The sequence below is a fragment of the Ischnura elegans genome, chromosome 1, assembly GCF_921293095.1.
Source record: "Ischnura elegans chromosome 1, ioIscEleg1.1, whole genome shotgun sequence".
Taxonomy (NCBI): domain Eukaryota; kingdom Metazoa; phylum Arthropoda; class Insecta; order Odonata; family Coenagrionidae; genus Ischnura; species Ischnura elegans.
Window position 1 is genome coordinate 72,366,557 of NC_060246.1, and position 23,664 is coordinate 72,390,220.

At 34.6% G+C, this 23,664-nt stretch overlaps 1 protein-coding gene and 1 long non-coding RNA gene across 4 annotated transcripts; one reads left to right on the forward strand and one right to left on the reverse strand.

The window, feature by feature from the left end:
- The first annotated feature begins 45 nt into the window (after positions 1-45).
- Positions 46-4,536, forward strand: LOC124163376. The gene is made up of 2 exons (XR_006865762.1): positions 46-183; positions 4,142-4,536. It is a non-coding gene; the product is annotated as an uncharacterized LOC124163376 (long non-coding RNA).
- On the reverse strand, positions 1,744-23,652 carry LOC124163356. Of its 3 annotated transcripts, none has more exons than XM_046540221.1 (8): positions 23,565-23,652; positions 18,542-18,767; positions 16,152-16,428; positions 11,910-12,010; positions 11,274-11,416; positions 9,265-9,526; positions 7,531-7,823; positions 1,744-5,537 (listed from the first exon to the last, which is right to left on the reverse strand). In XM_046540221.1, exons 2-8 carry the CDS (start codon positions 18,584-18,586, stop codon positions 5,192-5,194), a joined length of 1,467 nt encoding a protein of 488 aa, XP_046396177.1. In that variant the 5' UTR covers positions 18,587-18,767; positions 23,565-23,652; the 3' UTR covers positions 1,744-5,191. The 3 variants fall into 3 exon arrangements, with proteins under 3 accessions (XP_046396177.1, XP_046396186.1, XP_046396167.1); XM_046540230.1 differs by lacking the exon at positions 23,565-23,652 and adding an exon at positions 19,736-19,754; XM_046540211.1 differs by lacking the exon at positions 23,565-23,652 and adding an exon at positions 18,845-19,690.
- Positions 23,653-23,664: the final 12 nt, after the last annotated feature.

Sequence of the window (23,664 nt, forward strand, 5' to 3'; positions counted from 1 at the left end):
TGACGCACGATATTTTTAACAAATGAATTCCGTTCAGCGTCTCACGCAAACAAACCCAACAAACCGCAAACTTTGACTTTTGTAACTTATTTGTGTTTCATAAGGTGTGATTGTTTAGCTAGCACTTTGGCGGAGTTGTTTTTTAGAGTCATTGTAAATACATACTTGGCGAACTCTACTTCAGTAAGTGCTATTTAACTTTTTTTCCATCGTTTTAAGTCGTAAAGTGTAATTTTAGGTTAACGCATTGCATAACGCCCAATTATGATCATTATAGAAATGTTCTCCTACTAATGCGGAAAGGAGAGGATGAAGGTGTCCAAACTCCCAGGTTTTTTATATTAAAATCCTCTTCACAACATAAAATGTCGCATTTCCTGCTCATGATATTAATTATTAGTAACCATAAAAGTCAGAAAGACCCTATTTCTCGACACTGCCTTATGATGAATGGGTAGTTATTGTTCCTTGATAATCAAATTGTCTGCTTATCCTTCATAACATTCTTTTCTTTCTCGTGCTATTCTCATTTTTCATCTTTTTTCCTAGTTTCCAGTATTATTTTTTAACCTATTAACAAGGTGGTTGTATTAAGTTTTTGGCTCATGTATCATTATAGATAAATTAAATATTTCAGTCCTGATATATATGTGGCATCGTAGATATATTTATCTCATTGCAGCTCAAGCAGGACTATTTCCGATATTTTAAAGTCAGGCCATTTGTCATAATCAAGAATAACTAAGCTGTGCACTGCTGTAAATTAAATACACTATCTATTTCAAATTTTTTGGGTAAACAGCTTTAAAATTCACATTGATTGACATGGTCAGAAAGTCTTCTGGATTGGGAATCAAATCACAGATCTTTGGTGAGAGCTGAGGGTTGAGGTTCTGTACTGGTTGTAGCTTCTTCGAGGTTCATTATCCCTTGCATTGCCATGTTGGATGGATCACGAGGACCATGGAATCCGGTTAAATTTCAGTGATGGTGAAATAATGTGGTGGTACACTCATTTCAACTGTAGCTGAAAACTTAGGCTGTGGTTCAATTTGCAGTTCAGGTGAATATTTTTTCCATTCCAATGAATATGAATTTCACTGTTGTGCATGGGGAACGATCGAAATTTATTGATGAGCCATCAGGCATATCAGTACAAAGTATACTGCGGTGTATATGTTGTACTTATTATTAACGAGCAATGAATTCATTTTACTTTTAATTCCATAAAGAAGCTAGAGTATAGTTATTGTGGATAGCCACAAGAATTCTCACATAATTTTAAGCATTGGTACAGTTCTGTGGTGAACATAAATATTAATAGTGTAAAAAGTAATTCGTTAGCCTATAGTTGTCTTTTTTTCTAATTTTTGAAAATTTTATTGCTACCAATGAAAATAAATGTAAATTATTGCTGGTAGCTCACGATCAGTTTCTTAGACCATTTAATATCTGCTTAATGTTCTTGTGCTATTCTCTTTCCAAATAAGAAGTGGCTACACCAGTATTGCCAAATGGCTACACAATGATGGCTACGTAGCCTGTGTAGGCATCTGTGCGTGCAATCCCTCATAAGATTGCAATCCATGAGGTTACTCATCATGGTACTCCTAATTTTTGCTCCATTGGTCTTAAGGTTCCATCTCTTATTGTATAATTGCACTTAATATTGACTGATCTTTGGAGGTCACTAAAATGTGATTTCGTACCAAGTTCATTTGTTTGTGGAATGACTGAACAGTATATTATTAGGATTAATTTATTTATATAATTATCATATAATAAGGATACATACCCTAAATATAAAGCTCTTTTCTGGAGATTCCCTCAAAATTTCACCCCATTATTATTTTATGTACCAATACTGCAAGAAATGTCAGCTCACGTACAACATAGCTGTTCTAATGAATCACATATTGTGCTTTAATTTATATATCTATACATTTAAAAAAAAGGTATGATGTAACAGGATCTAATATTAAAACAGGAGAATGAAAATACATTAATACTCACTAAAGTTAACATAGCTATATGGCCCAATTAAATGAAGTACGGATAGTGTGCCATATTATTCAACTTATACAGTCATCCAAGATTAAATATGTACCCTTTTATGAAGCTATAATGCCTAATAATGTGTACACTTATCGGTATGGATTATTATAACTAAATGCACCATCAACTATGTGACTCAAAATTATAATGACTTCTACTCCTTAAATTTATATTTGTGATGGATAAAAATAATTACAGCAGGAAAATCATCCTAACAATTTAATCAAAAGAAAATAAGAAATATATATCAAAGAGAACAAACATGGGAAGAAAGTAGAGAGTTGAGTCGGCACTGAATTTCTGCATGTACACTTTCCCATCTTAAAATTTCATTTTTAAAATTTTGATTGGCATAGAACATTGTTTCCTAAAATAACTTATGTGAACTTGTAATGACAATTATTAAAATCATCAAAATTGATGCAATAGTAGTCCAAAAATCCAATTACAATATATTGGTTCTGAAAATACTGAAGTACATTAAGCATAAAATAGTAACCTGACAATGTTTCCTTCATCCATATTGCACATTGTACCTATATATACATATCACTTCTGATCCCAATAAAATATAAATGGCAATCATAAGATATAAGCATTTTGCACTGAGTAAAGTACATTGTGGGTGTTCAAGCTCTGTTCTCCCTAATTGGTTGACCTTTTAGCATACAATCAAGGAATACCTTAATTTAAAAAATTCTTAAGCTGAACAATTAGCCCTGCTACACTCATAAAGGTGGCACATTCTTGTTTCACCTTTTCATTCACATGTTTCCTTTTCTATTTTTCCATTAGAAAAAAATTGGCATAGTATTTGCATGGGATAAAACTGCTCTACATAATGGATGGAATCCTCGTAAAAAAATAATGACTTGCAAGAAAACATTAGGTATAAATATGTAGTTGAAAAAGGTGAAACATAAAAGTAAATGCCTTTCCCTAATTCCAATTAGCTGCACTCACAGGTCAGATGAATTAAGTTAATACGATAATAAGATAAGTTTTGACTCCAATGTTTTGGCAGTATTATTCCTTTGATGAAAAAGGTCATTGGATGCTTGCACCTTTTCTTGGATGTTACAATAGATATGGCGCATAGAATGAAAGTTAAAAAAGAAAAATTTTCACCTGGTCAAGAATATCAAATTGTGAAACAGCATATTTATTCATGGTCAGTCTCCTTATTTGGGCCTAGAATTTTGTTCTTATTCAGTGAATACATTCTTCATAGTTTTTCTTAATTTTTTTTATCAATTTTAAGGGTGTCATACCATTAATGGGCGACTGTCTCAGCGTATTAATGCATGATCTCCCTTCTTTAATGCATTTCCAATTATCATCTGAAGGTTATAAGCTTGAACACCCTTCCACAAGTACATTTCAAGTGATGAAACAAACAAATGTGATCCCATCATTTTTGTGCTTAAGTTTTAAAACCATTATTGATCCCATATTCAATGAATTCTTCTGATTGATTTATTTAGAAAGTGGACTTTCATAGTTATCAGTTGATTCCATGAGTCATAATTAAATTGACACTCAGGTAATATTGCAGCATTTAGGTGATTATGAAGAATCAAATAAATCTTCTGTAATTATTATCCACTTAAATATCTGATATAAGAATAAACCCTAAAAAACATTGCAATCAGTACGTACATAAATACAAATATGTATCTGGTTAAGATTTGGCATATACCTAATAACTATATTACAGTGCAGAAAATTTATCATATCCAACCTCTGAAGTCAATCAGCTAGGAATTAATCATATAAATTAAATTGTGATCTCTGGAAACCTCATGGATTAAAATAATAAAATTTAGAGCAAAGTACTTGGGTTCCATTGCATAAGATTATGAGTTATTATCTCTTCATCATTTAGTAACTTAGAGCCTGAAGTGGTTGCCTTATCACTTATTTTAACTCTGAGGGTGATGCATCATCAAGTTCCAGAATCACGAGGTTGGATATAAGGAACAATGCTGCAAATTCAATTAAATAGGTATATAGCTCATTTATTGACATATATTTAGAGAAACCCTCTAAATTTTATCATTGTATTTGATTTGATTTCTACTTGCAGGTTTTAAAATACATTCTGAATTAGCTTCTGAGTTCTAAATGATAAGTGAAATACAAAGTCACATACTATTATATGTTGGGAGTAAGTATGCCTCAGACAGGTAAAATAGTTAAAGCAATATCTTAACAAAAAATTGGTATGTGCATACATTAATTAATTCATTAGTCAGTGCAATTTCTTAAACTTAAAAGTATAAAATGATAATCCAATATGTGTTGTTGTACATTTTTATATTAATTTGGGAAGCTTTGTGCAAAATGGGTTTGTATGATTTATTCCCTCAATGGAAAATTTTTTAACTTTGTACTGTAATAAATACAAATTTACTTCCAAAATCACAACAAACTTCACAGATATGTTTATTGGTACTATATCACTAGAGTTTCTCTTGCATTTTTAGGCAACAAAAATCTGTATGATCTGTTGTGAGGTAATGTGGCTGCAAATAAATATTTGATTTTTGTAACACTGTTAAACTAAAGAAACATTTAACTCAGTATTGTAATTCACAGTGGGTACACATTAGATATTTGAACATTTACAGTAACTGGATTATAGCTTTCAAGCTAAAATTTGTACAAAGAGTAGATATATTGTAAACATATATTATTGTAATTCATAAAATTGAGAAATATCAAAGTAGCCTTGGAGCATAGTATGACAGAAAATTGAGTCACTGATTAATAAACTCTTTTGAATGACTTGGTATTGACAGCACTATCACACTTGAGGAACATATCCCTTAAAAAATAAGATGTTAGATGCTATATCATTGAACTAGCAAACAAAAATCTGCCCTCTCTCTCTCTCTCAAGATGAGAAAAGAGCTATAACCAAACAGCACAATTGTTTGTGTTTTGTCTTTTAAGGTGCAATAAATAAAACAGGCAACAGTGAATAACATACAACAGACAATGATTCAAATCATTGGTTAGTGGTGGTTTACTTTGGTCAAAAATGCAACAGTTTAGGAGGGGTGATATTAAAAGCTAACAATTTGCAACCTGATGGCGGAAAAATACAGTTAGAGGCTGAATTCCGAGTCACTTCTCATTGCTTGCTTCCATCTCTATCTCTACCTCGAAGCCTGTACTTTCTGTCTCCACCATTGTGATCCTCACCTCCTCTACCACCACCCTTTTGCTCCCTCCGGTAGTGGCCATTGCCATGTTGAGCCATACCAGGGTGGAGGCCCCCATTGTTGATGTGGAAGTGACTGTGTCGATTGGTGTTTTGGAGTGGTCGGAAAACGTGATGTTGCTGGTTGTGGTGGTGATGTGCGGGGTTTGCATTTCCCAAAGATGGAAGTGATTGTGGTACAGCTCGTCCAACAACCTCAGTGTTCTTATCGAGATGGCCACCATTACAGCTGCTTTGGTGCGGAACAAAATCCATCCTGAAAATAAAAGTATAGTCATGACTAAAGATTTTTTTTGTTATTTTTCCGTTCACATAGCAAATTTATTTTGTATAATTTAACCCACTGTTTTTTAATTTTACTGCATTAAAATGTGTCAGAATAAGGATTAAGATGAAGGCATATATTAGAATAAGATATTTGGTGGCATGACCTAAGTGATGAGATAAATTCTGGTTCTAGAGTATGCCTACGAATGTGCATGAACATTCCCCCTCTTTCAAATCGGTTCTTCCAAGCAGGCCAGCAATTTAGTTTTTATACCTGCTTATGTTTTCCTAATTGCTGTAGACTTCCCTTAAAATTCACTTCACATCACCTTTCCCTCATCAATGTCTCAAACATTTTACTTCATTGGCACAAGTTTCTATAGCTCTGTTTCAGTGTATGCTTTTTCTGTTAGTTACTCTTTTCACCAGATATTAAGCTTAAATATCTTAAGCAGTATTTATAATTTTAATGAGATAGTTTGGAAATTGTGCACTTTTTTGCGGTCCTGTATATGATGGAATAGTTTACAAAAGTTGTGAAAATCCCATGTTGCTACATGACACTACCACCCCACTGAAATCAAAAGAAGTTGTATGATAAATACACCCCTTAATAAGTGAATCAAAAGATATTCTTATGAAAGACTTCCGTATTGCACTATATTTTAATCTATGAGAAATTCTTTTTTCTTTGAGCATTTTGTCCTTCGATCACATAATTTTGATTTTTATTGAATCGTGGTAGTTTATCACTGGGCACAATTTAAACACTTAAAAAAGCAATTTATTTACTCATATACATGTTAACTTTTTCCCTAATAAAAAACAGATTCCTGTCCTTCCCCACACGGCCACCCTAAAACCATGTCTTTTCATGGTATTATGTCTAGCATATAACATGCATGTCGCGAGGACATTGTTGCCGCGTCGGCGTCACCCGACCCGCTGCGCCGTCTGAGGGCGGCGTAGGATAAAATGTTGCGGAAAGCATATACCGCATATACTGTTGCGAGGGACATACTATGTTGCATCGGCGACGGCCGACCCACCGTCCGGAGGGGTATATAAACCCTGTGAGTCCCTCGCTCAGCCCCCACTCGTTCAGGGCCTTAGAGTCAACCGGATCGGTTCGCCTGTGTCACCGCTGCCCAGCGCAGACCGACGGCCGACGTGAGCTCTCCTAAGTGTCTCCTCATCCCGGATCGGCTCGCCCGTGTCACCGCTGCCCAGCGCAGACCGACGGCCGACTCGACCTGATAGACCCAGCCTTCTGGGCTTGCATTGTGAGTGTTCCCCAAAACTGTGTCCTTATAATATTTGTGATTTCTCTGTACTTGTGATTATTGTCATATTAAAACTGCCAAAAGTAACACCAACTGCTTCTTGCTTATTGAACCCTCCTATGTCCCGTGCGACATGCACCACCTATGATTGTTGGTGGGTATGTGAACGCACGTGTTCCCTGGAAGGGTGGATTATATCCTTAAGGATAATTTTATGTTCAATTGTTACACAGTATAGAGAAATTGCCCATATAATTTAAATTTTAAAATTTGTCACTCGTTAATAAAATTGGAAGTTTTAAGCATTTTAATTTGAAGGGGATACTTCAACATAATTGGCCGATACATTGAACTGAAATAATTTTAGCCATTAGCTTCTCAATACAATGCATCTAACTATCTTGTGAGTCAGTGGCATGCTTATAATTTCCATAAAAATAAACAGCGGCATTTATGAAAAATCAATATTGCACAAGCTTATCTGCTGAATTGATACTATAATTCCTGGAGTACAATTTTGTGCCAATTATAGACATGATTTTGCAATACCTTCCCTCTAGTTGGTCTTGGAATTTTTATCCTATGGTTTTGTTTATTAAATATTTTTAGCAGTAGCAGCGTAATGTAGCAAGAAATACATGTGTGATAGAGGTAGAATTTTAGTAAAGGTGTAAAAGGAAAGAAAATGTTTTTACTTACCCTCCACCTGCAGTGTTGACACGCTGATTGACATGTGGTTGGTGACTATGATGCCAGTAACTTTGGGATTGCAGTGGAGGGAAGCGATGGTTGATGGCATGATTTCCACGAGCATTGACTCCATTAAGACCACCGTCTCCTACACAGCCAACTAAACCGACTATCTGAGCTCCAGGATCATTAGGAGGCAAGCGAACTATCCCCATTCCACTGACCATACTATCACCTCTCCCTCCCCTTCCTCCACATTGTCTACCCATGCCTTTGTTCAGTTGCATCCTCAAGCCTCCTAACTATAGAGAATTTGTGGAAAATAATTATTTATTGCATTATTAAAATGAGTATATAATAGAAATGCTCTCTGAAAAACAGTGTGAAAATATGAATTTGTAAGTTTTCTAACTGCTATAAAATGATCAAAATTTATCTTGGAATTTTATTGTTACATTTATCAGAGTTATTTTTATGAAATTCAAAATTATTTTGCATTAATTCCTTAAGTTGGTAAATGAAATATTTATAAATCCAGAAAAAAACAATGTTTGACTAATGCAGATATTTATTTTCAAATTAGAGAAAAGGCCAGAGATATTAAAATGGCCTGTGAAATAGGTTACTGATTGTGAGTTGAAAAAATCAGTTGTTGCCTTATAATTATCACTTGTTATACTAATCAATGTTCTAACAATCCTGATACTCAAGGGCTGTCCGCAAGACTTTTCCCATGAAATGAGGCAAATTCTACAAAACTTTGAAGCTCTAATCAAAATCTCATGTACTTGTTGAGTGAAAGGCTAATCTATGAGATAACTCCTTCATTTTCGAAACATGCGGCATGCTCAATAAGTTCTTCCATTATTTTCAAGAAAAATTGAAGACGTGTATGCTACATTGACGTAGGCAGTGGTATGCATTCATCGGAACTGGTATGAAATGGTAAGGCACCTTTAATGAAGTATCTACTTATTGAATTCTGCAAATGAAATTCCTGAGAAGCTTCCAGCTGAAGTGTTCCACGAAGTCTTAAGTGAATTATAAAAAATGACGGGAAAATCAGTGAATGGGTGCTAAAGAATCATATTTTGTGGAGATCATGGATTTTTTATTATGAAGGACAATGCAATATTAAATTTAGGAGTAAAGAAGAGGTGCCATATGAAATAATTGGTAAGAAAAAGCCACTTACTAGCACAACTTTTCTTAAATGCAGTAACTAAGAAGCATAAGGAAACTTTTAGCAAGCTTTTCTAAATTACATGTAAGCAAGCCACTGCCATGCAATCACAGCTTATTCCTTGTGTGTTCAGCTGACAGAATTTACGTTAAAACCTCAGTGTGGTAATTTAGATATAATTTTCATTTCTAATACATATTTAAATTATTCTTATTTAATTAAAATATGTATGTATTTATTATCATTATGTCGTGAGTTTCATTGCTATTAATTAAATCTTTTGTACACGAATATGCTTCCTAGGAAAATAAAAGCTCTAGTGTTTGTGAAAATATGGTAATGAATTTCATTCTATGCTGATGAAATGCATTTTATTACATTTTTACGACAGTCTGCATTCTCTCTTGAACTTTGCAAGTAAAAAGTAAATCTTTTCAAACGATCAGCTGTAAGTACCCAATTCTGCAGCGTAAGCTCCATAATTAAAATGAAGCATATTATTTTCACATCAATTGAATAAAAGTTGTATCTCAGAGAAATTTTATAGGAAATATGCTTACCTCACGCTTTTGGTCCTCATTTTCTCGTCTTAAATGGCGCACCATACGTTCAGCTTCTTCCAGTTTCATAGTGAGAAGGTCAGAATCTGGTTGGTAACTTCCCACGGGCAATGATTGCTGAGGATATTCCATGGCAATTTCTGTTTGACAGCCAAAGTCTACTTTGTAGTTTTCTTTTACTTTGAGGTCAAATTCTTTACTGGAACAAGCCAAGTTCTCTTTGCCAAGAAGCTCCAAGGCTGCTTCCAGCTCTTTGATTCGTCTAGAAATATGAAAATTTACTTCAAAAACCAAGAGAAAGTAAAGATGATGAACGTTCAAATGTGTTCTCTACATTTACTGATGATTCTTAATGCCACTTAAAATGATTAATCATACATGCGTGTAATTTCATGAGGAAGTGCACAAATACATAAATACAAATAAGTATTTGCAATAACAGATAATTCAGTATTTATCTAGATCGAATCCATTAAATATTTTTGGTTATTTATGGGGAAACCTGACACAAATTTGAAGTCTCCTGATTCATATGCACCCCATTTTTACACTTTTTTTATCTCCATTTTTTTGTAGGAGTTTGATAATTAAGGTTCACTTGATCGATCACTCAATATTACCACTTTCATAGTTTTAAAATGTAATTACTGAACCAAGTATAGGGTGCTGTGAATAAAGATCACCCTCTTGTGTGATCCAGATTGAAGCTTCTCCTGTGAGATCAGGTTGCATAGTGAAGGATCGAAGAGGGCCGTGGAAAATGAAGATGTGAGAGCTGAGGTAGATGTTAAGAGAGAACAGTAATGTATATATGTGCATTAACTTAAGGCTGTAAAATTGTTTTTGACTGATTCATCATCATTATGTTGAGAGAATAGTATGTGTAAATGAAACATCATATAGAAATTAGGGATGAAGTAAATGTTCCTTCCATCTATGTTTGTAGTCTTTTAGTTTGTCAGTGACTGCTTGGACACCCAGTTCATCTCTTATTTGATTGTTTCTTATTTTATCCAATATTGTGCAGCCTTTTACTGATCTTAAAAATTTCATTTCAGACGATTCTATCTGCTTTAATTCCTTCTTTTTTGGTACCCAACATTCTGATCCGTAGAGTACAGTAGGGACTGCCATCACTTTGTAAAATTTTATTTGTGTTTCTTTTCTTGTTTTGTTCTTTAGAGTTCTTCTAATAGTGCCACATATTCTCTGGAAAGTGTTAACCTTATTTATAAATATCATAACCTCTTAATGAAACCCAAATTTTAAGTGCCAAAATTAAGTAAAGTCTATTTGCAGGCATGTCATTTTTCCAAAATTTTCCCATACAGAGGGAGGGATGGGAGGTCACCCTTCTCCAACCTCCCTCATCCCCCCCCTAAAGCATATTCCTAGCTACGCCACTGCATCTTTGAACATGGATTTAAGTAAAAATAAAGGGGTTGACCTGGAAGCGTATATTGTTAAAACACTTAGCTTGATAATTTGCTAAATAAATCACTTAGTAATGTTCCCACAAAAACATATATAGTCATTATCAAGATTATACTAGTCGAAACCCTGGGTCGGAACAAGAAAAGTTTTTGTGGAACATTAATGAGTGATTTATTTAGCACATTAGATATCTGGGTCCACCTAGTGAAGCCTAAGCATGTGTTATATACTCCGCTTGATATATAAGCATCTTCATCCGTTTAACATTCTCGGTAAATCATGTTGTACCATACTGAAATTTTACACATAAGCCAGTGATGCCATTATAATTAATGATTACTTGATTCCAAAATTTCCAAATTATGTAGTATTTTTCCATGATGCACAGTGAATATAAAAATGATTAATTTGTGCCTGAGAGTTTTCAAAATAATAATACATTGTGAATGGTAAACAGCTCTGTTTTGAAGTGGACAGTACCATGGTATATAAGGGATGAGAGCAAATCCATCACAGTTAAATGTTTTTTACCACTGTCAGTAAATGCCTTCACATTAGAGTGGACTGAATTTTACCTCTTATAGTCCAGATCCTTGGCAGTCAGTTCAGATCTCTGCTTTTGAGCTTCTTCTAGGGCAGCTCTAAGCTCACCTGTTTCACGTTCGAGTATTTCAACTCTCAAAGGTTTTACATTCACTTGCTTTGGAGGAATCACCACCTAAAGATTATGATTTCAAACAAAACTTTTAAATAATTGTCTAGGGAGGCATTCACAAATCCAATGATTAGCAGGGCCGCCCAAAGGGGTGGGGGGGGGGGCACAGACTGCCCGGGGCCACAGAGGGGCCGATAATTTAGATCAGTAAAAGTTGAAATGCTGTTTCTCATAGGGGGGGCTCACACTCAAAATCTACCCCAGGCCACGAGAAGTCTGTGGGCGGCCCGGTTGATCAGGAAAACAAATGCGGACTACAAAAGGCTACAAAATTATATGTACTACATATAAGCTTATACTCCTAACTAATAAAACATTATTTCTAGTAAATGGAACCACTCTTTTTTTCATAAATGCATTTTTATTAATATTGTAATTTGAGTCATCTTGAAGAAAAAATACTTGCAAGTACCCTATAATGGGCAAAGCTAGCTTTTATGTCACATTCTAAATCTGTTCAATGAATTTTTACATTTTTTTGATATTTCACTCCTACCTTTGGCTTAGAGTCATCCTCAGGCGATGGTGGAAAACTCTGAAGAAGTGATATTGGAGCATTATTTGCTCCATTATTGATTATCAGTTGAAATTGAAGCTCTGAAAAAAAATTTAACTGCCCATAACAAAAAATCATAATTTTATGATACTATAGATAGCAATAATGTGATAGTTTAATGCAAAATTAGTGTGAAAATGAAATCGTATTAATGGGATAAAGGTTCCATCTCCGACTAACTTTGCTTCCTTGGCCTACTTGATAGTTTGAAAGCATGACTTAAATATTTTGACCTTATGGTTCGAGGCCTTAACGAGAATTTTTTTCTGGGGATCCATTAGGGGAGCAGGACCCATTTGGGGGGTTCACTGAGAAGTGAAGAAGAAAGAGTGTCTCTCTTAAGCTTTTTTGTGGGGTTCGAACAGCCTTGAGAGTGTTCTAGAAAGTTCTCTCTTTACCCATCCTTTCCAGCCAGCCAGTTAGCTTGATTTAATTTTAACCCTTTCCTGCCGGCGCCTACCATTGGAAAACATTTTCCGTGCTACGAGTAGCATGAGAATATTTTAAACCTTTCTGTATGGAGCACTTTTTTGGGGTTTAGTTACCCCTGTATTTTCATTCTTCTGATTTGGGACCCAGCTGAGTCCCTTACCCTGACCACTGGACTGCACCCTCTAACCCTATCATAGCAAGAATCCACAGTCAACTTATTGCATTACCAGTGTTTTTTCAACCAAAAATTGTATTTGATTTTCAATGATTTAATCTTCTAAAATGATTACTAACATTTTTTTTAAGCATTATGGCATTTTAAACGGATTTCTAGCATTAATAACGGCAAAGTTAGTAAATACGAGGTTACAAGTCCAGCAGTCTGTTATTTTGACGCTAAAATTTCATTTAAAAATTGCTTACGCACAAAACAAAACAAAGAACTCATTTCAAAGTATCAAAAATTGTAGTATGCAACAAAATATATCATTGAAAAAACTATTGACAGTATGACTTTGACTTTGTAACGGATTCCTGCGGTGAGGATGACCATAAATGAGTGAGAGGTTCGGGCTTAACTGCGGAGGAGTGGCCCTTAGGACTTACTAAGCTGGATCTCAGGCCGGGCCTGAATGCATCAAACAATAGCTACTGCAGCGGTCACTTCCCAAGTAGCACATCTTATGTAAAAATTATTTTAAAATATATTGCGATAACATTTTGAAATAATTTTGAATACATATTAGCTCTCTCTGTTTCAACATTACAAATCTTTTTTTCATTATTTCAAAATGATTTTAACATAAGTTTAAAATAAGTTAACTCTTGAAGGAGCTATGAATTATACTTTTTTAAATTGTTTAAATAATTCAGCCTCCATTTAAAATGATTAATTGTTGTGTTAATATGATATAAGTAAACACGTTTGAAATTACGAACTGTGCCAGAAACAGTAAGAAATATTTCCCACCTAATAATTATCCTACCGACACTATAATTTTGCATGTGTGAATAGTTTGAGTGAAGTAAGACAAGCATTGTTGGATTTAAAGCATCTACTTAATTACATGCTTTCACTGTATGCCCATCACTACCCCAAATACTTTCAAGACATACAGGTGAGATGTCCTTGGTGGGAGTATGAGACATTTGTAATCCTAACTCCTGAAAACAGTGAAATTCAAACTCAGTTTTGAAAAAAGGGATTCATTTTTGTTGGAAAAAGTCTGTATTACCTGTTTTATGTACAGCTACTTGTCAGTTAACTCACTTTCACCTCAATGGAATGAGAATTTTTATACTGGTTTATTTTATCACATTGGTATAACTAAGATTATATGTACCAATGAAAATTTATCCGAGTGTTTTGTAATAATTTCAAAATAATTACCTAATTATTTCAAAATTATGTTAAAATGATTTCAAAATTATCTTGCAAATTATTTAAAAATTATGTTATAATGATTTCAACATTATGTCAAAATGTTAAAAAAAGTTATCAATTTATTTCATAATTATTTTCGAATGTGTATAAAATCATTTTAAAAAATTTTAAATAGTGTTCACATAATTATTTTTCTGTGAAATTAAAAAAGGAACATTTTATGCAAAAAATAAGCCATTATTTCCTACACATCCATATATATACTGTCAACAAAATGAGATCAAATGGTACAAGACTTAAAAAGAGCAATGTTGTAAAATAATGTATTAGGTGTACGCCTTATACATTATTTTCAAATTATTTGAAAATCTTGAAAAAGTCATGAATTTAGCCACCTTTTAATATTTTGATTTTAAAATTATTTGCAATAATGTTAAAATAATATTTCAACATTCTGTTGCTACTTGGGTTCCCTTCCCTTGCATCTGTCAGAGCCAACATCTGGTCATTTGCACTGAAAAATCTGCGGCAGCTATAACCGACATCAGGTGTTCTGAGTTTGAAAATGTCCATCGGCTCCACCCCATGTCCGGCGCAAAAGGGTTAATGATATCTATAATTGAATGCATCCATATCTTTCACTCATGCTAATTTTTAAATTTTTTTTCCTACAATTATGCGATGGTGGTTATTATTAATATTATATAAATATATTTTATTTTGTGAAACAACGAAGTCTTTTCTTAACCTTTGTGCATCCTAAAATTACATACAAAGTTCTCAGATAACTTCTGTCTTTCCGTACAAATCATTGTGACAACCCAGTTACTCAATTTCCCTTCCACCTTCCATTCGTTTCCACTATTCCAGCTTTCAGAAACCAATGCTTGTATTATCATTTTCCTGAAATTCATTGAATAGATGAGAAACCTATGTAGGATCTGAGAAAGCAAGAATTAAGATGGACATGGACACATTTTACCCTACATTTGAAGGAAAGACCTATAATGCATGCTCCTTGCTTTAAATCCTACCAAAACAACAAGCATTCAAAGCTGAAATTAAGTACATAGTAATAAAGGCTTTTTTCAATGTTTATATGAAATGCGATAAACTTTTGAGAAAGATTGCAGGAATTAAAAACTAGAGCAAGTTTTTTTTAAAGTATCACAGTAACTCACTGAAGAGAGACTAGTTGAAAGAGATGGTTAGTTAATAGTTCTTAATTGAATTACTTAATTGATCATAAACTTGACTTTGTACAAAATCTGATTCTTTTAATGTAAAAACATAGTAGTAAAATTAAATAACTGTTCTTTCTTGGGAGCTATGTACATATGTACTCCAATATATTTCAATTTTTACAGCTTTTTTAATTTTCAGAAGCATAATTTTATGTCATGAAGTGACTGATAAAAGTCCAATATGTATGTTAGAAGAAATTAAAATTAACCTATGCACTCTATGTATTCAATTATTTCATACAAAATTGGCTAAAGGCAATTTTCTTCGATCAATGCAACCCACACAAAATGGAATTATTGAAGGTGCAGGCTGTTCTGGAATAGCTTCAGTTTAAACAGCAATGGCTACTATGAATAATCATTAAAAATGACATTTTTTGAGAATTGTATCCAATTTTATCAAATGAAATATGATTATGTCAAAACTAGAATTTTTACTCCTGAAAAGATGATCAATTTTCTCCTTTACATTCAAAATGTCAAGGCAGACATAATGGATGATTACCAAGAAGAATATGTACATACTTGGGTACAAGACCCCAGGATGTCCCTATGCAACTCCACAGTTGTGATGGTTCTCCTGGGGACTTTAATTTTGGCTTGAGTTCTATGACCAGAATATTTTCACTGTCCTTTTCGAATAATACCCAGCCAGATGTAACTGAAGTGATGAAAATGGTATGAGTGACCAAATTCATCGCTAACTTACCTAAATAATGAGTAATTTTTTATTCAAGTTACAGATACCGTATATGTCTGAATATAGTCCCCCCTTTTTTTCCAAAAAAGCCTGTGGTAAAAGTAAAGGGGGGGGCCATATTCAAACGCATTTCTTTAACTTTTCCCGAAACTGAAGCTTCAAGATTAGGGGGGGGGACTATATCCGGAGAAATACGGAAATAATAATAGAAATAATTAATAAATAATAATATTTTCACGTTTAAAATTAGAAATCTGGAAGGAAATTCAAGAAACCTCCATTTTAAAATATTTTCCACTATGATCCTAGACAATTCAAAGCATAATTTAAATATGATCTCACTGAACGATTCCTCACTCTTCAGTTATGTATAGTGTTTTAGTAAAAGTAAAAAGGTGAATGATAAATGAATCATTAAATACCTCTATTTTTCAAACGTAAAGATTCGATTTCCTGGTGCAGACTGGACAGCATTTGATGATGCTGCTCTTGAAGAAAACGCATGTTTTGTTCCAACTGAATCACCCTCTGTGAAGCATCGACAGATAAAATGCCATGAGAAGGTTGAGGCATGTGAGGAGGATGATTGAAGGTCATCACTGGAGATTCTGGAGAGCTGTCCTGATTTCCTAATGGGCTCTTGCAAGTTCCTTTTAGATTGCTTTGGGAGTTGTCACTTCCTCCACTTCCTCTCCTTCCCTAAAATATAAGTAATGAAAAGCAAGAACACAGCCGTTAAAAGTTAAAGCAACTTTAGTTGGCTTATCCTCTTATTCCATTCAAAAACTTGTCCTGCAAGAAGAATGTATGAAAACCTGTACAATTTATAGCTTTGCTTTTATCTTGACCAGGGTTGATAAAAATCATGATTTTTTTCAAAAAAAACATATTTGTTGATTTTTTTTATTTAAATCAGATTTTATTGATTTAAATCGGATTTTATTGATTTAAATGAGATTTTTATGATTCTCCATTCATCAAAAATTCAGTTATTTGCAAAACTAACTATTTGGGCAGCATATATAGGATAATGATCGTTTGCAGAAACAACAAGAGGCAACATACTCTAAACTTAATACAATATTTAGTCAATCAGGGGAGAGAACTATGGAAATGCCAATGGTATCAAATTAAAAATTACACCAGCATAATATAAAGTTGCCATTGGAAGTATCAAATGTGCAATATTATGCGGTAAAGCATATGCAGTTTAGAAAAATTCTGTAATTGCAACTTTGTATGGTGCCTACGCTTAGGAGTTAAATCAGAAAACAATTTTTTTTCAACGGATACACTAGTATTCTAACCAAAGCCATTTTTTTTTAATTTTCATGTTACATGCATTCCTACAGTATCATTTCTATCTAAGAGCCACCATTGTGCTGATAACTGTCGATTCATTGTATTAATTAAGAAATAAAAATCAAAATTATACACTTACAGCTTCCTTTTCTTGACTCTTTAAAAATCAAACATATAGATCACATTATGATTTAAATCACCTGATTTTTTAAAATAAACATCAAGTGATTTAAATCAAAGTGATTTAAATCAATCAACCCTGATCTTGACGCTAAAGCTACTAATTTTACTCATTCACTGCAGATAATGCCAAATGTAGGTTGGATAAATTGGGTTGAATAATACATCATTTATGTCTTTCTATATTCCGCAAGTCGTTAGCGAGGGTTAAGCCAGGATAGTAATATTCCTCTTACATGCTGCAGTGTTGCATGAGGGTTGCATGAGGGCTTTAGCTGAGAAGCACCCAGACAGTGAAGGACAAAAGTAATGCTACTCTTCCCTTTCAATCCACATGAAGACAGAAGAGAACTTGTCAAGAGTAGCACTTTCCTCATGTTACACTAAATACACAGTGAGGGTAAACAGAGAGTAGCTACCCACCATTTACGTTTCTGTTGATCCTTTAAAATAAGCCCATCTGCCATAGAGTTTTTTTTTAATTTGTTGCAGCACTAGCAATGCCAACTTTTACAAGCCTACTCTATAGAAAAATTCACCCACAGGACAGTAATTCTTACAATTCTATCAAAGCATGAAAATTGAACATCATTCATTCCATGTCAAGCAAAAATTTTCTGGAGGAGGGCCCCCCCGCAACTCCTGCTCACCCTGGTGGGTATGCAATACCCCTATACCCGTAAGTATTAGTTGTGCCTACAACCCCCCTAGCCTTATTTCTTAGCTGTGCCCCTGGAATGGTAATATACAATTTTTAAGTACAAAATTTTATATTTTGTGGTAAAAATAAGAACTGACCAACACCTTTAATAAAGGAAGCTAACAATATCTATAACAACACTAAAGGTAGAGTTAAGGGTTAATTTTGTGAAGAACATGTAAATAATTTGTATCTAATACCTACTTTATAATATCAACAGCCATGTATATGTTACGTTAAAACAAGAGCAATATTTAAAATTCCGTCAATTGCCAAGGGTAGCTCGGGTGGAAATGTTTTGTCATCTGATCAGTTTACACCAGCTTGTCTTCAATGAAAGTGAAATGGAAAAAGGGCTCATTCAGCATATGTCCACAAGAGTCAACTGATATTTAATTGTTGCATATGCCAGTAGAAAATTTCAGGGATAAGCATCATTAATGTTGAATTGAAAAATTTCTATGCGGTGAAACTTCTACACAGCCTTCGATTCAGCCTACTTGTGGTGCATAGTCACCATCACACACTGATCAGTATTTTGAGGCTACTTGTCTTGTTGCTTCTATATACTTTACTCATATTTTAATTTAGTTATTAATTGTTATCTATTATAGAAACAGCTCAACTTACGTGGGTAAAAGGCACCGGTATTTTTATTAGAACTTGAGAGGCCATGGTGATTTAACTTGGATGAGTTTATTATTGGTCCAAGCAGTAGATTCCTCTGGGGTGCAGGTGATGTTGAATTCTTTAGCGACAATGTTGTGGCAGCTTATAATTGAAAGGATCAGCCCCTTCTGTTTACTCACTGATTGTAAGCTGTTATTCATTCACACTCTTGCAATCTGTGGTGAGTCTAATGAACAAAGAACAATATCAAAGTTGTAAAACCATTACAATAACACCATAGAAATAAAGCTTTGGTCACTTAACTCTCTCTTGTCAGTCATAAGTCTTGTGGCATACGGCGTAAACGATACAATAAAACTCCAGTATACATCAATTAGATAACAAATAGCTAAATAATTTGGGTCGGAGCTACAAGAAATAGGGTAATTTCATTTTACCACCATAGTTTGTTTTTAATGCTAAGGTTGCACTTCAACACTTTACTCATGTAGCACATTTCACACCTTCTTTTAAGTATATTATTACTTGTTGAAATTTTATTACACAAATCAACATTTCATGCACTTAAATAATAATAAATAATTGAAGGCCAGGTGCACTCCCTAAAAGTGTGGAATTGAGTATTGATTATTAGGAGAGGCTGAGATAAAATGGCGCTCCGCTAGGTGGCAGCAGTGTCCCCAATTTTGGGGGTGGAGTTTTCCATTTTCTGGATATGAGGGGAACTGCAATGGGATTTCCTATTACTGCTACTACTCTTATGGAAGTCGATATCATTTCAAATACTACTGCGAAATATGCTGTACACATTGTTTCAAAATACTACTTTAATAACATTGAAAAGTTTTCTTCTTAAATTCAATAGTTTTTTTCTTAATATTCGCATACCATCGGTTGCGAAAGATTTGAATTAGCTCTTAGCAAGATTTCTTGCAATTCATGCGATGATATCCCTCCCCTTCAATCCCTAGAAATTAAATATTACAGTGTGTGTGGGTCATAGCCGCCGATATTTCTGACAGCATTTAAATTTCGCCTTAATAAAGTAACTGTATAAAAGGAATCATGATTTTATGCATGTCAAAGTAGGCATAGCCATTTTCCGGCGTTGGCCAAAAATTAATACATGCACAAACTTAGCGTAGTTATGCAACCAACATGACACTTATGCACTGCATGACCACCCATACGTACAGTAAGACAGTGGTGTTGAAGTTATGGAATTGCATTTGTATACTTCACCGGAACATAATATATATCCACCCCAGTGACACTGGTAAGAGATAGGCCGTGTTCCAATCCATAGGGTGCACTCTACGCTCTTGCGCTCTTACGCTCTAAACGGCTCTTTCGCTCTTTCCTGCTCTTATTGCAAGTAGTGCCACCACTGTCAAGTGGCAGATTTCGAAACTGAAAAAAGTTGAGTAACAAATTTGGAGGGTAAGAAAATAGTGCAATGTTGTTATTGTTATGGAGTAAAGCCGTGTCCCAACTCGTTAGCCATTAGGCATCATGTATTTAGCCAGCCAGATTCTGGGCAGCCAACCACAAGGGAGCATGAATTGGGACATCCTTACGGAGGTGCTGCCATCTACTGGGCACTAGGCCAATGCAAAACAAGAGATAATCGGAATGATTTGAACAAATGATGAACAAAACCCACCCTAAATTGTTAAAATGTGATTTTGAATATTAGATGTCGGAGAAGAGTATTTAATCATAATTTTAGTATCTTAGACAACCTTTTTGTAACAGTAAAGTAGGGGTATACTTTCAAATTCGTATTTTTTGTTCCGTATGGTTTTGTTAAAGAGGTTTTAGCTAAGTTTGTGGCGAAATGTTAACGTATATCCCTTTTAATTGGTTTGTAATATTTAAATCGTCTCTCAACCAAGTACTTTTTTGAATTCCTTATATTTTAGCAATTTAATTTTTAGTTTTGTATTATTAGAACAGGTCTATTTAGTCTATTTAAACGGTTACCGTCTGATTTGGGATTTATTTTCAAAATTTATTTAAAGTATGGTTTACGTACATAAATCAGGTTTCGGTATCATCTTTTAATCACCATACATTTTAATTTTTGTTACTTATTCCGATTCCAATTTCGGGACTTTTTCCAATAACATATAATAATAATTGTTTATTCTTACGGGTGTTAACCTAATGTACAAAAAGTGTTAAATAAGAATTTAGACAGTGTTACATAATTAAGAATATATTAGAAGCATATAAACATCAATAAGCATTATTTAACACGTTAGAAAAGTAAACGGTAGCAAAAGATAACATGTGATCGGTATAAAAAGTTATAAAATAACATATACATACACAAGAAGCATATAAACATTAATTAGCATTAAAATTAACGCCGCCTTCTCTTTAACTAATTTCTCCGTAATTCTTACACTTCCATTAACGCAATTTCATTATTATAAACAAAATAAAAATTAATAATTATTCGAACAAGTCTCAAAATATCAACACTACTTGCAAACAAGTACTATCCCTTGTTGACAGCCATGATGCCCTTTCTCCTGAAGACGCTTTGCACGCTTTGAATCATGGGAAAAGTGGGGCGAAGGATGCACTCCTCGATGCCTAAATCTGGCGGCCGCGTTAGCTGCCTAAATTCCCTCCCTTATGCTGGCTAACGAGTTGGGACATCCTTCCAAGATGGCGTCATGGCTAAATCCTGGAATTGGCATAGCCAAATGGCCAATTGGGACACGGCTTTAGTGTTGCAATAATTTAATGCCTTATAAACATATGTACTTATATATATGCTTACATGTAACTTATAAATGGAATTGCAGAAGTTAAAACGAATAAAATACGGCATAGGCGAGATTTATCAATTGTAGGCTACTAATTTCGTGTAAGCAACCATGTAGTGTTCGTACATTCAGACAAATTTAAGTGGTTTTTATATCTGAAAACAATTTATTAAAGATGTCGTTAAAATGAAAAATTATCACTGTAAATAGGTACCCGTCATAATATTTGAAATACGGCAGATTTAGGGCATCTAGCCAAAGCAGAAAACTTCATGCATAATTCCAGCTTCTCCAGGGAAATTTTACAAATTCCCAGATTAATCTTACGTGATTACTGCGATATATTCGAATTTTAATACACCCGAATCTCTTACATGATTTTTAAACCATTGAAGTGATTTCATGTTATATCATATTAATATATTTACAAGGAAAAGAAATCCGTTTGTTAGCATTGACATTATTCAAAGCAAGCCTGACGAGCTGCTTCAAACTCGTAACTAGATGTCGACGTCACCTGGCATTCTTTTGAGTCTTACTTGAGTTCATAGTTAGATATTTACATTCATTCAGATAGAGTACATATATTAGTATATTTCGGTTCTGTTGTCTCGTCTGACATTGCACGTTTCGTTGCGGCTGAAAAAACTCTTCTTAGCTATTGCACCTAAATCTACAACAATTACATTTTAACCAGATAATGGGCGTTGAACTGGAAAAATTATCCGTGAAATGAATTTGATATAAACGTTTCTACAGTCCCGGGTTGGATAAAAAATTCATGCATAATTCCCGACTTTCCCGGTCGCTGGACACGCATCTATTCAAGATTCATTCGGATTCGATATTCACTCGATTCCTTATAAACGATTTAGAGAACCGAATCATTGCTCCGGATCAAATCCCATCCGAATCCACGAAAATTCCACCTCAACGGCGGTAGACGAAGGGCTGAAGAGCGAATAAGGGTGGATCCATGCGCCCTCTCGTGCTCTTCGACTATGCGCTCTTCAGAGCAGAACGTAGAGCGGATTGGAATCGCACTACGTGACGTCACTTCCGAAATGTGACGATCCAAAAGTGCGGGTAAGAGCGCAAGAGCGCATTTACAGGGTGCGGTCCGTTGAACGCTACCAATGCTTCGGAGCGCCACCAAGCGGTCCGTTATTCGCTACGGAGCGCTACAGGTTAGGCTGTGACGTCACGGCAAACGTCATACACCCGTTTCCCGCCTCGCTCCGGACCAGCTCCAGACGCTCCCCTGAAAACTTGGGTCAGCGGAGGAGCGAGTCAATTTTTGGCGGAAATTCGAAGGGAATGCACTGAGGCAATGGAGAGTTTACTCACGTTGCAGATGATGGACGCTGAATGTGGACGCCTTTCTCCTATAAAAGTGACTACGAAGTAACGGAGTAGACGCACTTGGTAAATAGATGTAAAATTAATAGCGATTTAAATAAATATATAGCAAGAACTAGCTATCCGCAAACATTCTCGTATCTCCCCCAAAATGAACTCTAATGTCTTTGGAAGCAGCCTTTACATACAAAAGGCAACAAAAATTATTAAAAGGGGTATGTAATATAAAGAAAGGATTGTAAGAACATATATCGACGAATTAACTCATGCCATAAATTAAAATCTGAAGAAAAATAGGATATACATTAAATGGATTAATGTTTTTTAATAGTCGTTAACCATAATAAGTTAATATGTTTCAACTGGGAAAACGGTAGAGTACCTACTTTTACCTTTACTAGGGTAATGAGTTTCATTGAGAAGGGTAGGCGAGGGTTGGTGTGAGAAATACGGTCCAAAGTTTCTTCCTTTACTTTGTGGAACCTCGATATTGAAAAATAAAATTCATTTTAATGATATTCAAACATATTTATTAATATTCAATGACCATAATCACCTCAATTAGCAATTAAAACCACATCTTCGATTTCATAATCCCAGTTTGCCCATCCTTGTTCATTTCCGCCATCTTGACTTCGCTCCTGACCGGTCCGAAAAGAAATTCTCGTAGCGAACGTAGCGCCTATGGACCGGTGCTCCGGAGCACTTCCGTCTGTAGCGTCTGGTAGCGAAAGTAGCATTCATTGGACCGCACCCACAGTGGATTGGAACACGGCCATACTTCAATATCTTTTACGATTTAAATTAAACCTCGGTTTAAAAAAAATACATATGTATCTCTTCAAATTTGGCTAAAAATTTAGAGTAAAAGAACTAAGGCTAATTACCTAACATTACCCGAGATACCACTAATCCTTAATTGTTAACGTTCATTCAAAATCTTCAAATTCATTCGCGAAAATCAATGGGAAATGTCGATATCAGTAT

Excerpts from the sequence above, each read along its gene's own strand:
- LOC124163356 (XM_046540221.1), bottom strand. The coding sequence starts at position 18,586 with ATGGCCTCTCAAGTTCTAATAAAAATACCGGTGCCTTTTACCCAC. Across the intron at positions 9,527-11,273 it reads AAGGATCTGGACTATAAGAG|ACGAATCAAAGAGCTGGAAG; the intron begins GTAAAATTCAGT and ends TCATATTTCTAG. Across the intron at positions 5,538-7,530 it reads GTCAACACTGCAGGTGGAGG|GATGGATTTTGTTCCGCACC; the intron begins GTAAGTAAAAAC and ends TTTTATTTTCAG.